The following is a 14,509-nucleotide window of genomic DNA, read 5'->3' as shown; positions in this document are numbered from 1 at the left end:
CAGTTGTAGACGAGTCCTCCGCTCGGTGAATAACCTCTCATTAGAGCTGGACTGACCGAGAAAGAAAGATGCACGTTCAATGGCCGAGTGCCTAGTCCGGATCTTCTTGGTGTGGTCAGCTCGGACACTATATCATGCAGGTGTCCCAAGCTAGACGTATCTACCAGAATACACACGGACCTCTCCGCCTCTCCAGTACCTCGACCGCGTCACTAATGGCCAAGTCAACGCGCGACCAAACTTGGCTCACGGGAGGAAAAACGCTCGTCACGGCTCATCTCGACGGATACAATGGCTCCAGTTTGTTGTTCTCACGCGCCGCATGGTCCAAGCGATCGGGCGTGCTGAGATATATGGCATTAGCATGGTCATTGTCCGCAACAAACTCACGTTGGCATGACGGCAACCTACGTGGCTTAGGCAATGCAGGCCAACATGATCTCCCCTCGTCTTCACCAACCCAGCAAAACAGATGCCGTCATTCCGAGGAAAAGAGACTCTCTTCGGCCTCTCCTCACTCGCGGCCGGCGTTCTTTCTAGCAAAGAAGTTTCGTATATCCTCAGAATGACCCCTTCGGTTGTCATAATTAGCAGCATCCGTCGGGCTGTATGGCGCGGTGAGTTCATCCATCGGCTGGGTCTGGACGCTGAGGGGAACCCATTCACCCGTGTGTGTGTATATGGATGAAACCTCCCGAACCATTCCCACACCTGGTTCGGGAGTTTGTAGTCCTGACGACAGTCCTGGCGGAAGTCATGAATCAGTTCGCGAAAGACTATTTCGAATTAGGCTAGGTTTTGTAGGGCCATTTTGCCTGCCGCAGGTGTCGGCGCCTAGTGAGATGTCACAGGCATTAAAGAGCGATGTCGGGGTCCTTGTTAAAAGCTAGGACTAGGGCTTTAGTAACGACCAGGCCACATGAGCACTGTGAATGGAGGCATTATATATTCCAAGAAAAGCAGTACCTAGTAATCTGTCACTGTCTGTTCTTGCTCAATGCTCCCAATCCCCCGCCCCTCCCTCCATTTCAGCCTCATATCCATTCCTCCCTGCTTAAACACGAACAGCTGCCGCAATGTCCACGACCGCTTAGGATGTACAAAACTCGGATTCATCAGCGCAAAGAACGTCGGCACAAACTTGTAGATCTCCATCTCCGCAACATGCTTCCCAATACACCCACGTGGGCCATGTCCAAAGGCCAAATCGTGCGCGTTCATCACCCGCAGCCGTTCCTGGAAGTCCGCCTCCGCCTCGCCGGGGGCAGGAAGCCACCGCAGCGGATTGAACTCGTCCGCATCGTCGCCAAATATACCTCTGTCGCGCCCTATTAGGTCGCCGTGCATGCCGATCACTACCTTACCTGGGAGGACATGGCCGTCGGGGAGTCGGACGCCCGCTTGCGGTGTTTCGCGCTCCATCATACCGATGAAGGCGAAGTGTTTGCGGAGCGATTCGCGGATCACGGCGGCGCAGAAGGGAAGCTCGAAGCGGGCGACGCGGAAGGGGACGGGTATGGGGAGGTTACTATACGAGTCAAGTTCCTCGAGGAGCCGTGAGTGGATCCAGGGGTTCTTGAGCGTGTAGTAGATTGCCGTGCGCATGACGACGGCAGTAGTGTCGCTCCCCGCAATGAGGTTCGCTTGCATGTAACCGATGAGCTGGCCATCTGAAATGCTGGGGTCTCGCCGCTGTGCTTCGAGGAAGCGGCGCGCGAAGTCGGGCTGCTCCGGTGCTGTGTTTGACTTTTCTTGCTCTATGCGGGTTTCAAGGATGCGCTTGCAGCGCATAGCGAAGTGGCCGGATTGGTTTGGCTTGAAGAGCTTGCTGAGTGGGTTTAAGCGCCAGATGCGGTCGATTATGGGCATTGCTAGGGCCTGACGACTCCGGTCAGCAAAACTGGCACTCTTTTGAACTGTTGTTAGGTGTGGGGTTGTTAGAGGTGGCTTACAATGCCTCTGTAATCCAGGTCCTTCTGCAGCTGCTTCAAGACGCCCTTGACATCACCTCCTGCTTTCATGAAACCCAGATTTCGGCTCATGGTCATTTCCAAAACTGCATCAAATGCGACTAGTTGACATCAGCAGGCGTCCCTTACAAAAATCTCCTGTGGTTAAACGTACAGTACTGCACCCAGTTATGAATATCGCATGGCCGCTGCGGCTGAATAAACAACTCGTCTAGCCTGGTATAGAACAACCGGGTGTTACGATCCACGAAGGGCTCAAACTGCATGATATTCGACATCGAATACGAGCCAGCAACAGGCTTCCGGATTCGCGCATGTGTCTTGTTGTCTGCCGCCGCGAACATCGTCGGCTGCCTCTTGCCTTTGTATATGGGCGCCATGGCCTTGACCATCTCTGACTTTCGGCGGTGAAGACACACCATCAGTACTTATATCCAACTTTCATTATAAACAATCGTAAGAGTAATCACCTTCTTGAAATCGGTATGGAAGCCATATATGAGCTCCACGGCGCGCGGGTCCGAACAGCTCACCATTCGCGGCCCAATTCGAATGACAGTTGAGTTGTATGCCTCGTGTAAAGCCGGTAGGTCCTCTTTAAACTTCCATTGCCAGACCTTATATAACCGCCAGAGGTCTGTGCATCTTGCTAGGAGTGGGCCAGGAATTCCTACGAGGCCGGGCTGGAAGAGGTTGTAGAGCAGGCGGGAGAGGATCAGGGCGAGGATACTGCCGGCGAGAAGGGAAGTCAATTGTTCTAACATTTTGAATGGATTCTCTTAGAACCTTCACAACACTAGGAGCCGAACATCAGAACGGACGAGGAGCTATGAACGGTGTATTTGAGCTGGGCTCAGCAGCTCGATGCGGGAGTATCGGGCCTTGCGGATTTTAACCGTGTAACTAGTTATTTCTAGAATTCGAGAAAAATCTTTACCGGGTGTGATCATGCAATAATGGATGCTTAGAAATGTTGGCGTCCCTTGAGTGCGGACTTGATTTGTGGTCTCAATATTCTAGCTAGGGCCAGGCCCAGCAGTACGAGGGCAGACCACAAGTCACATTGCTGATCGGAGAAAATTCACGAACGGTGAATCCACTGGCCGTATTGCTGCAAAACTCTTCACTAACTCCAGAAACATCCTCTAATCATCCTGCAAGTCCAGCACGGCTGGGTCGGGCTTTGGCCGGGTTTTATCCTTGACTACTAAGGATCAAACCCGACATCCGGAAATCTCAAATACCGGTATGCAAGCGGCAAAGTCTGTATGTTATCTTTTCGTAATTTCAACCCGCATAATATCCTATAGAGCAAATATACTGCTAAGCTAAAAAGGCGTCATGACTGCCAAATTAGTCTTGGACAGTCATATTTCCAAGTTGACATATCCATACCACTAAATCATTCACTGCCAACAGACTTACCATGACGACATCCACACCAACACCACCAGCGGTCGAACGAAGAGAGGACAATAAAGTATCTACAAGCCATGGGAGTCCTTAATCAAAGAAATCTGTATTCTGGGCATCGTAAGTATCTAGGCCTGGGGCTGCAGCACAGCAACTTACCTCCTCTCCGGTTCTGGTCAACATTGGCAAGAATCACCTACGCATCCGCAGGGACAGGCTACCACATCCGCAAAGCTCACGCTTATGGATCTGGAGAAGCCCTCTCTGGATCTGGGCCTAGAGCGGTCTGGCCGCCCAGATGCGCGCGGCATCCTGCCAAATCTCTTAGAGCCATTGCGTGTGAAGCTGGTCTAGGTGGATGGTGATCAGCCACGTAGTTGAAGAATCTATTTAAAACAGCGTACGTGGCTGTAGCCGAGCAGGTTCAAAATCGAGCCACGGCTATTTTGCTCCTAGAGCCGCTCGCTTCTCTGCAGATTTTCTCCACCCAGTCATCGCCCGACGCAGCACATGAAAGCTGAATCGCGATCTACGGACTGCCTCCCGACTCACCCCTCCCCCACCACGCGCCATCATAGTACGCTGCCATGGCTGTACTAAGACCTGAGTGGGCGGCAATGGCCGTCGCAAACTCGACGCTATCTAGCGGCGCATGGTTGCACCCCTCGCCGCCGAAAATAGGCGTCGCGTGCCATGCGTCTCCAGCGAAGACATCTCCATGCCATTTACAGTGCTGCGCATTAATTTCAAATTGTATAAATTCAGAACACCGGTCTAGATCCTCATTTACTCCCGGAATACGCATAATGCCAGATTATTACGGCGCTAGTAGACTCCCGATCCCTGATTGTGTATACAAGCAAGGCAATAGGCGCTAGTGTCTTAAAACCCGAGAGTAACCTCCGACCACCAAAAGTGGCCCTAAGAACCTGTCAGACACTCAACACGACAGGACTAGACTCTGGCGCCTGAGAGTCGGAACAGCAGAGCCTCCCAACGCGTGCTTAGCAGATTCACGCGAGCTCGACGATCTTGCCGCTCTCTGAATCCATCATCGTCCCAGAGACTTTTGCCGAGGGCATCTTGTTGATCGTGTATCAGTGAACAGACAATTAGAGTGCATCATCAACGGTTTTCGACAATGACAAGAATACCGTTCGATGAGTCGTATTGGCAGGACTACCTTGCTGGCCAAGAAGCAAATCTCCCGCCTCTACCTGATTTGGAAGATATCTCAAGTCGAGTTGTTCGAATACTCGGGGGGAATCCCGGGTTTATGTCCTTGCAGGGGACCAACACGTATATTGTCGGAACTGGCAAGTCGCGAATCCTCATTGACACTGGCGAGGTATGCCCTATGCAACTTCATCATACTGTTCTCTCTTCATTACCCTCCAAATATATATGTATATGTATATGTATATGTATATATCTATAAGCTCGCACTGACATCTCCGAGTAAAGGGATTGCCATGCTGGATCGAGCGAATCATCGAGTTCCTCCAAGAGCGCCGCCTAGATGTCTCACATGTACTTCTCACTCACTGGCATGGAGACCACATTGGCGGGGTTGCTGATCTCGTGGCCTATGACCCTGAGATTGCTTCCCGAGTATACAAGAACCAGCCTGACCCTGGCCAGAACGACATCACGGAGGGGCAGGTCTTCTCCACCGAGGGTGCTACAGTGCGCGCCGTCTTTGCGCCAGGCCATGCCATCGACCACATGTGTTTTGTTCTAGAGGAGGAGAGTGCCATGTTTACTGGCGACAACGTTCTGGGCCATGGCTACTCGGTCGTCATGGACCTTTCAACATACATGAAGAGCCTCGGGCACATGGCGGCACAGAACTGTGTCAAGGGATACCCGGCACACGGCGCCGAGATAGCAAACTTGCCGGCCAAGATGCAGGAGTATATTCACCACAAGGAGTTCCGCGTCCAACAGGTGTTCTCCACGCTGTTGCGGAGCAAGTCGGAAGACGCAAGGCTAGGGTCAAATCCGATGGGCGGCATGACCTTGCAGGAGATCGTGCGGTCCATATATGGCCATGTGCCGCCGCACATTTTCGAAAAGGCGCTGGCGCCGTTCCTGTCGCAGGTTCTGTGGAAGTTGGCGGAGGACCGCAAGGTGGGATTCAGGCCGGGAGATGTGACCAAACGACGCTGGTTTGTCCGCCAGCCGAGTCCCAGAGCGAGGCCGCCGTTGCTCACACGGCCACATACAACGCCTGCGGCCCGCCGTGAACCGTCGACGGCCTCGGATGTCTGGGGTTAGTGGGCTGACCGGGGGGCATAGGGGAATTATGACTTGATGCGTGAAACGGATGCTTTGATGTATAATTTGAGCTAATTGTGGCACCGTGGCCTAACCACTGATTATGCGTTTCTAAGCAAGTAGAATGTTAAGCTATTTGACTGTCACTGCGGCCTTCTTTTCTGCGAGTCCCCGCCACTCGGCCATTGGCCTATGCAATACAAAAAAGCGCCCCTTTGATCTCCTGACCGCATCGCTGCAGCGTTTCCATGCTCCATTGTAGTAAGTCGAAATCACCTTGTCGAGTCCGTCGTCTTGGTGGAGCAGTGCAGCGGCAAGCTCAACAGCGTCCACAAGCGCGTGGCATCCGCCCTCACCCCCGAAAATCGGCATCGCATGCCAGGAATCTCCAACAAATACGACCCCTTGCTTAGCCCCCTTTTCGGCGTCCTGTCTGGTCATCGAGACACATCGACTGGTCCAATGAAAGACTGAGTGCTTTTGCATAGCCTCGGCGTTGAGATAGTGTGACCAAGGCATCGCCAGTTTTCGCGATGCAAGCTCCTCCAACAAAGCTTGCGGGATCTTCTTCGACTCTTCGGCAGGGATATTAGGCCGATAAAGAGGATCGTCATTTCCAGAAGCCATTCGTGAATACGACCAGTCAAGATGCGCCTCTGTCCTGGTCAAGTTACACACGGTGATGGGCGTATTGAACCCGTCTCCAACGCCGGCGAGAATGTTGGAATCACCGAGCAGAGGTCTGACCAGACGGTCGTATTCCTCACGCGGGACTTGAAATTCGCCGTGATAGACTACCGCCGGAATACATTCTGGGATAATATGCGGAAGTATCCCCGAGCGCACTGCAGAGAACAAGAAAGGAATATCAGCATCAGCACCTAACAGCTACCCGTAGTTTATACGGTAGACGACCTAAAGGAATATCAATACCCGTTGAATGGACCCCATCGGCAGCAATGACAAGCGAGCCGCGGTAATGCGTTCCATTCTCAAATATAGCTGTCATGCTGCCTGCTGTCCCCTCGATACTCTTGAGCTTGTGCCCGTATCTCACGTCCAAGGCCTCATCGCCGCAGTCGGCAATCCAGGTGCGCAGAGCATTGCGATTAGCACGCACAATAGACGGTTGTGTTTTCGGATCCGGCGCGACCAAAATATCTCCTGTTGCATTGTCGCGCATTATCAAGTCGACATAACCGCTCCCGCCTATCTGACGGTCTGGTGCAACACCACGCGTGAGGCTGCGGAGAGGTATATCCCCGAGCGCGTCAAGCAGCGCTGAGTAGCCCCAGTCGCGCAGGCTTATTGAGAAGCCCTGGCTGCGGTCCTCTATCGAGGCCTCGAAAACGATGTTGGGTATACCATTGTTTGTGAGCAGACGTGCGACTGCGAGCCCCGACAGGCCAGCGCCCACTATGAGAATTTGGTTGCTGGTAGCCTCCTGCGACATTTCGGATGGTGCTCTCGTCCTATGTCTACCACTCTGATCAGAAACACGCAGTTTAATCCGAGGGTCAAATGTCTCCTTACATGGGACTGGATATATGATCGCTACTAGGATGCACTAGGCCTTGCTTTCTAGAGCTCCTTTGCCGTAGTGCGCCCCGGTTTGAACACAAGTGCCTAATCATGTACGTAGCACTTGGGATTAGCAAAATCAAAAGCAATTGCCGTACCGGTAGCCGCTATTGAATCGGAGTCCGGCCAGGATGCAGGCCCTTGAAACGCTAAACTCAGCTGTGGTGCTAAAAGCCGAGAGGATGACTGCCAGACAGTTGGTTTCTCCATCGCAAAACGTGAATGACTGGTAAATAGGTCATCTGCCTGGTTGATTGCAGAAAGGAAAATAATAAAAATTGAATAAATATCGTTACAGTTATAGTGGAATGCAAATAGCTATGAAAATATTTTTGGAGTATCTCCAAGGGAGCATTCAACAAGGCCTGACAAGATAGACAGTAGACAAAAGGGAATGAATTAATTCTCTAGGTACAAACTTCAGATAGGGTTGCTCAATGCGGTCCGAATGAAATTGCTCACACGGCCTGCAGAAGGCTCGTTCATCATGGAGAAATGATTTGCATCCTCAATTACTTCGATCGTGATATTCCTCCGTCCCACAAGCTGGTCCCACCCGTTTGGGCCCAAGTCGGATTCTGTGCGCATTTGCAGCAGCCATCTCATGTTGATGGGGTCATCTGGTTGTATGACAATAGAGTTGTCCTTGTTGACACCCTCTTTGGCCCAGAGGATCCAAGTTCGCAGAGGCTTTGTTGACTGCCAGGGGAGGGATGAGTGAGTATCCAGAATATGGGAGAACCCCATAAAGTGCGGCAGGAGCCACGCAGGCGGATTCCTCCCGGTAGACGAGGCGAAGAGATTTAGCCTTTCAAACTCATCGTAGAGTCTCTCTGGCAGTTTCTTAAGGCCCATGGGATTTGGACTATCGATCAGAATCAGCCCTTCCACATCCTGTCCGTCCTTGATAAGTTGCTGGGCAGCGTGATAAGCACAAATGCCACCAGCGGACCAGCCGCCCAAATAATACGGCCCATTGGGCTGGCGCCGGCAGATTTCCGTGAGGAAGGCATCTGAGAGCTCTTCAAACCGGTAGTTATTCATCTCCTCGGTGTGCTTGATGAATGGGCTATTTAAGCCGTACACCGTAACCTCGTTGTGGTCAATGTCTGGCAGAGTAACGTAGGAAGTCGCTACACCTGATCCATCGGGGAATAGCCATAGAATCTTGGTACTGGCCACAGGATTTCCTTGAAGCAGGACTGAAGTAGCGCGTGGTCTTTGACTACTTTGACGAATGACTTGCTGAATGGGAACTGCAGCATGTAGTACTATCAGCGTTGGAAAATGGTCTATGTTAGCTATGCATTGTGCAATTCCGGGAAATTTCACGGTAAACGTACGTGCTGGGGCTTGGCCCTTCTGCTTATCAAAGTCAAAACCGTCTGAGACTTGATTGGGAAGACTTGAAAGAGAGGAGAGAGGCGTTTCGACCCCTTCGGGCAGAGGGACAACAAGGTCAGGCACAGAATCCCTGGGGGGAGTTGTGGGGGTCGTGTGCGATGAAGGCGTCGAGGATCCCGCAACCAGCTCAATCAGCTCCTTGACCGTAATGCCAGTTATAAATAGACTGGAGTCAATCCTGAAATCAAGCTCTTCAAGGATTCTATCAGATATTGTAAGGGCCAGAAGCGAGTCGACACCCAACTCCGTGACATCAACGTCGTCTTTCACCTCCTCGAGGGGAGCGCCTACTTCGTCAGCGATGATGGCTCTAACTTTACCCGCAGTCAGTCCGTCATCACCCGCTGGCTCCAGTAGTGATGGTGGTTCTGTTGATAGGGTCTCCTGAGGAATGCCTGCAGGCCGGGACCGAGCTGAGACAACAGCCGTCCGATGCGTACTACGAGGTTGAGCCGGGAGTGGCTTCGATGTTCGGGAAGCGTTAGGGGGTGGGAGTACCAGGTCGAGAACCTTTCTTTGGACGGAGTTGAAGGTAACGCCTTCATATAATGCGACAATTGAATTGGTTTCCGAATTCAAGATGTAGACGTCTCCAATGTACGACTTTTCGTCTTTTTCCTGCATTCTGAGGTAAGTCTGGTACATGACATCCGGGGACAGAGTCTCTAGAATTCTCATGTTCTCCCACCCGTGGTTGATGAAGGCCTGGGTCTTGGAATCCACCGAGTCGTTGGCGTTCATGGTGAATCCAGTAATTTGGCCAAGACTGTCCAGCCAATAAGGCGGGTATGTCCATTTTTCCGCTGTTCCTGGCGGAGTATTAAACTTGACCTTGCCTGTAGATTCCAACTCCGGCGATCGCAAGATGAGCTCGCGGCAGCCCTTGAATGGAGGGCTGTACTCTACAAGTGAGCTAAAAAGCTTGTAGAACATGCCAGTTTTGACCAAATGCACTGCATCCGAGTCGTCATGAACAGCCCGTTGCAGATCATTGATCCTGGACTTGACCAAGAAGTCTCGTCGTTTCCATTCGGATGCCCACCGGCTCTTCTTCGAGAAAGTCGCAGTGCACTCAGCATGAAGGGCAACGGGTGTTCCCTTAGCGGAGATACTCGACACAGAGAATGTGCCGAAGAGAGTAGACCAGTCAACTTGAGCCTTCATCTCAAGCATTTGGGTAGCAGCATCATCATTGAGAATGAGAGATTTGCTGGCAACCATGTCGGTAATCTCAACCCCGATATCAGACTTGTCAAAGGATACCGGAGATTTTTCGAGAAGTCTCTTGAATAACGTAGAGACCATGTCCGCATAAACAGCTGATGAGCACACTGGCTGGCCGTTGACTCTATGTCCCAAGAGCACAGCACGGAAATCAGGATGCTGAACGTCTGACGTTGCTGTGATCCAGGCATTGTCGTGTTCGTATTTTTCACCTACAACATCTTGGACGGATACTGTGAGCGGCTGCTTTTTGACCCTGTTTATAGACACAGGAAATGCGGGCTGGCAAACTGGAGCTGGTGCATCGCCTTTGCTCAAGCACCAGTCATGAGCGTATGGAATCCAGTAGCTCTTCAGCTCCCACTGATAAGCAGGTAACCTCAGTACGTGGAGAGCGTCCTTGAAGCCGCTGTGATACTCAGCCCAGTCGATTGGAAGACCTTGATCGTACAGGCCAGCCAGAGTTTGAAGGAAGATTTTGCAGTCATCTTCGCCGCGTCGGAGACTTGCAAAGTGCTTGGTTGAAGAACCAAGAGTGGCCTTGAGCATGCTGCCACAAACCGGATGTGGTCCAATCTCAACCCAAATCATGTTGTCCAGGATTGCACTCGACTGCCTCGCCGATTGAAGAGCGCCCAAGAAGTTGACCGTTTCTCGACAGTGGCGGCTTAGATAGACTTCCGGTGAGCCAAATTCGGAGGCGCTATTGATTGTCTTTCCAAGAAGAGGCGACAACACCGGGACAGATGGGTCATTGAATGCCACCTTGCGGCAACTCTGCTGGAAGGCCTCTAGCATAGGGTCCACTTGCGATGAGTGGAAAGCAAACTGCACTTTGACTCGATCCCCTCTGATGGAGATGTTGGAGAGCGCTTTCTCAAATCTCTGGATATCCTCTTCAGGGCCACCAACAACAGTCTCTCCTGGGCTATTGACACAAGTGACCTCAATGCTAGGATAGTGTGCAAGTAGAGTCCTGACATTGTTGGCAGCGGCTTTGATTGCGAGCATTGCATGGGTTCCAGAGGAGCAAAACTCCTCCAGTAGAACTGCTCGGGTACCAACAAGGTGAATAGTATCAGCATCCGAGAGAACGCCGGCGCTGTTCATCGCTGCATATTCTCCGAGACTGTGGCCAATGACCAGATCAGGAGTTATACCGAGCGCCCTCCAAAACTTGCCCAATGCCATCTGCAAGCAAGCAATAGCTAGCTGCAATGTCGTTGTAGGTAGCGATTCCATGGAGACGCTTGAGCTACCATCGATCACTGGAAGAACCGACTGGAAGCCTTGCAGTTGGACCATCTCGTCCAAGCCCGCAAGCAGCAACCGAAATTGTGGAAAGGCAAGGAGTTTCCGGCCCATACCGAGGTACTGAGAGCCCTGGCCGGTGAAGCATAGTCCTACAGGAATCTTGCTGCCTGAAGTAGGTACCCTATACTGCTCCTTGGAATGTGCAACTTGAAGAGCGTTGCGGATTTCTTGGATATTGGAGCCAATGGCAACTGCGCGGAAACTGTAATGGACACGGCGGGCGGTAGTCGTGTGGGAGAGTGAGCTGATGGAGACTCCTGGCGAGGCATCCACGTACTCGATGAGCGCACGAATGTTGCTCTTCAGAGAAGACTGAGACTTGGCCGAGACTGTTACGATGTGTAGAGGTCTAGGGTCGCGCACTCCGCGCGCCTCTATGGGTAATGGTGCATCTTCAACGAGCACCGAAGAGTTGCCACCAGCGGCGCCAAAGTTGTTGACAAACGCCCGTCTCCCGTGAGGCTTGTGCTTTGGATCTGGCCTGGGCCAAGCAGCTGTCTGCATCGCAATGTGGACATTTCGTTGGGCGAGGTCTGTGGGGAAATTTCTGTTGATCTTGGTCTTGATTCCGACGTGCGGAGGGATAGAGCCCTTCTCCATCATCAGCAGGACCTTGATCAGAGATGAAACGCCTGAAGCCGATTCAGCATGGCCGATGTTGGCCTTTGCCGACCCAAGATACAGACTCTGATCGCGTTTGGTGCCCTCGGGTGCAAAAACATTGAGAACGGAATCCATTTCGCAGGCATCACCGTGCTGAGTTCCGGTTCCGTGCATCTCGATGTAGCTCACTTCGGAACCATCGACACCGGCCGAATTAAGAATTCGGTTGAAGATGGCACGCTGTGCACCCGAGTGTGGTCGAGTCATTGACACGGCTTCGGCCGAATGGTTTGTGTAGGCACCCAGAATTGTCCCAAAAATCGGGTCGTGGTCAATCTCTGCGTCCTCGAGTCTCTTTAGAAGCACCGTCGCTACACTCTCTGCTCTGCAGTATCCATCTGCTCCGTCGTCAAAGGTGTTGCAGTTGCCAGTGTGAGATAGGAAATGAGCGCGGTCCAGGCCAGCCCAATTGTCCGGATTCGTGAGGATGTTTGTTCCACCGGCAATGGCCACATCGCAGTCGCCGGCCCATAGTGAGTTACAGGCGATATGGATGGCGGCTAGGCCGGAGGAGCAAGCCGTGTCGACATCAAAGGAAGGTCCGCTGAAACGGAATTGGTAATTGATTCGAGCTGGAAGAAAAGCTCGGCTGCCGCCGGGGACGAAGTAAGTGTCGACGTTCTGACCACTGTTCACCTCACGGTAGTCGTCGCTTGCGGTGCCGTAAAAGACACCAACTCGATCTCTGCGCGTGGAGGGTGTGGCATCTGGGACGAAGCCCGCCATTTCCATCGCCTCGTATGCTGTCATCAGAGCAAGTCGCTGCGCCGGATCGGTCTGCTCAGCTTCTCTTGCGGACATGCCAAAAAAGCGGGCGTCGAAAAGGTCAGGATGGCTGATGAAGCAGCCCTTGGTAACTGCACTGGAGTTCTTCTTCTTTCCTGTAGGATCGTAATATAGCCAAGGATCGAATCGGTCCTTGGGGATCTCCTTGTGAACATCGAGCCCGGCGGCAAGCAGCTGCCAGAAGGCTTCATTATCATCTGCCTCTGGGAACCTGCCGGAGAATCCAATGATGGCAATCTTGGACCTTTTGGCTGCTCCTTCTGGCTTTCCCGCGGAAGGATTGCTGTCTAGGGATTTGACGGATGAATCCAGCAGCTCTACTGGCTTAGCACCGCGCTGGCGGATTGCCGAGGCAAGACTCTGCCCGCTGGATGAGGCAAAAGGCAAGACGGTGGCTTCAGTGGCTCCCGAGCTGGTAACTATGATGGCCGCATTCTCCATCATGAGGTCCCACCGCAGCTGCTGGGAGAGTATGTCCCATATTGCTTCCTTGAGGAGGCCACCGCAGCTGATAGAGGACATTCTTTGGCCGTTTGAGTTAGATAGGAGATCTAGTCGGGAAGTCTTTTGTTGTGAGCTTGGTTGCAACGACTCCAAAATGCTGTCAGCGTCAGCAGCTGTGTAAAGGTTGGTTGAATGGAATAGTCCGTTGACTGAAACTTTGCCAGATTTGAGCGAAGAGTTGCGGCGGAGGAAATCCAGCAGCCGGGCTGGAGGCCCAGATACTGTGACGCTGCCCTGACCAACCGCACCCACATAGACCCGAGCGAGAGGAGGCAATGCCTCATCTTCACAGTACTTTTCGGTCAAGCGCAGTGCAGCATCTGCATTAATCCCAGCAATCACCGAAGAGTAGGATAAAGAGCCATCCAGGTTCGGCAGTGACACTGAACTCGTCTTTCTCTGCACCACGAGACCTAACCTGAATGCAACCCTAACAATTTCGGGACCGAAGGAGACCAGATCGAATAAATCTTGACTGCAGCTCACTGCAACTGCTGCGAGAATGCCAGTGCAACTACCCACAAGGCATGAGGATGCCTGTGCAGGGTACGATGTCTGTGTCTCACTATGATATCTGCAATATTGTAAGCTTGACTACAGACGAAAGAGCACCAAGGAACCAAAGGACTTACGATATGAAAGCAGCTATTTGATGTACACAGACCAGGGCGCTGTCAAGAGAGCAGTTCTGGATTTTGGATGAGCGGTGGGCATCCAGTAGTTCACGAAGGTTGGTTGCCACTGGATACCTTGACCGTTCACTTGGTGAAAGTTGGGATATCTCTGTTCTAAGGACATGATGCGCTTCCGAGAAGAAGCCTTTCAAGATCTTGTTCTTATTTGTAATCAGGCCTTGAAGCTCATATTGGTAGGGAACGGCCTGATCACCAAAGGTGATTACTTGGAACTTGGCTGCCATGGTTGGCATGGATGCAAGGGGAGGCGAAATTGTATTGAATATCGTAGTCAGAGTCAACGATTCTCGCCATTCAATATACAGGGCAGCCTGGTAAAGAAAAGCAGTTCCACCCTTCAAATCCGATGGACAAAATTCCATACATCAGCAATATATCTAATCCCGTGCTTCAGTATCGGGTCTAATATTGAACATTCAGCGGAAGCATCATTACTGGCTTAGTGAGAAAATAATTCCACAGACGATATTGCGAATAATCAACAAGGCCACGGGACTCGGAGGACCGAAAGTCCAATCCATCGTCGGGATACCTGGGTCAGCGCGGAAATCCGACTCTCAAAATCCAGCGCCGCAGTAAGAATGCCACAATCTCCCCACGGAATTTGAGAGTCTCGGCCTCATCATGAATAATGCTTGATATGGTCGCATCCTGATTTCAACATCCAGCAGCTTCGAT

The 14,509-nt window shown here is 52.1% G+C and overlaps 4 protein-coding genes across 4 annotated transcripts; 1 reads left to right on the top strand and 3 right to left on the bottom strand.

The window, feature by feature from the left end:
- Window positions 1–966: 966 nt before the first annotated feature.
- Window positions 967–2,798, bottom strand: BDW70DRAFT_172044 (cytochrome P450; the record flags this gene model as incomplete). The annotated part of the gene is made up of 4 exons (XM_073743388.1): window positions 2,441–2,798; window positions 2,125–2,368; window positions 1,953–2,071; window positions 967–1,878 (listed from the first exon to the last, which is right to left on the bottom strand). Exons 1-4 carry the CDS (start codon window positions 2,732–2,734, stop codon window positions 967–969), a joined length of 1,569 nt encoding a protein of 522 aa, XP_073591681.1. The 5' UTR covers window positions 2,735–2,798.
- Window positions 2,799–4,524: 1,726 nt separating this feature from the next.
- BDW70DRAFT_164099 (beta-lactamase-like protein) lies at window positions 4,525–5,660 on the top strand (the record flags this gene model as incomplete). Its single annotated transcript, XM_073741415.1, has 2 exons — window positions 4,525–4,731; window positions 4,848–5,660. 2 exons carry the CDS (start codon window positions 4,525–4,527, stop codon window positions 5,658–5,660), a joined length of 1,020 nt encoding a protein of 339 aa, XP_073591680.1.
- A 132-nt stretch (window positions 5,661–5,792) lies between these two features.
- BDW70DRAFT_153842 (FAD-dependent oxidoreductase) lies at window positions 5,793–7,113 on the bottom strand (the record flags this gene model as incomplete). Its single annotated transcript, XM_073739721.1, has 2 exons — window positions 5,793–6,505; window positions 6,594–7,113. 2 exons carry the CDS (start codon window positions 7,111–7,113, stop codon window positions 5,793–5,795), a joined length of 1,233 nt encoding a protein of 410 aa, XP_073591679.1.
- A 540-nt stretch (window positions 7,114–7,653) lies between these two features.
- Window positions 7,654–14,055, bottom strand: BDW70DRAFT_172042 (uncharacterized protein; the record flags this gene model as incomplete). The annotated part of the gene is made up of 9 exons (XM_073743387.1): window positions 7,654–8,443; window positions 8,585–10,572; window positions 10,606–10,646; window positions 10,677–10,904; window positions 10,935–11,081; window positions 11,118–11,243; window positions 11,277–13,456; window positions 13,623–13,627; window positions 13,769–14,055. The coding sequence occupies 9 exons, from the start codon at window positions 14,053–14,055 to the stop codon at window positions 7,662–7,664; spliced, it is 5,784 nt and encodes a 1,927-aa protein (XP_073591678.1). The 3' UTR covers window positions 7,654–7,661.
- Between the last annotated feature and the right edge of the window lie 454 nt (window positions 14,056–14,509).

Source organism: Aspergillus foveolatus (genome assembly GCF_047715535.1).
Source record: "Aspergillus foveolatus strain CBS 279.81 unplaced genomic scaffold BDW70scaffold_91, whole genome shotgun sequence".
NCBI classification, from domain to species: domain Eukaryota; kingdom Fungi; phylum Ascomycota; class Eurotiomycetes; order Eurotiales; family Aspergillaceae; genus Aspergillus; species Aspergillus foveolatus.
Note: the sequence above shows the minus strand (reverse complement) of the source record. Positions and strands in the feature narration are given on the sequence as shown.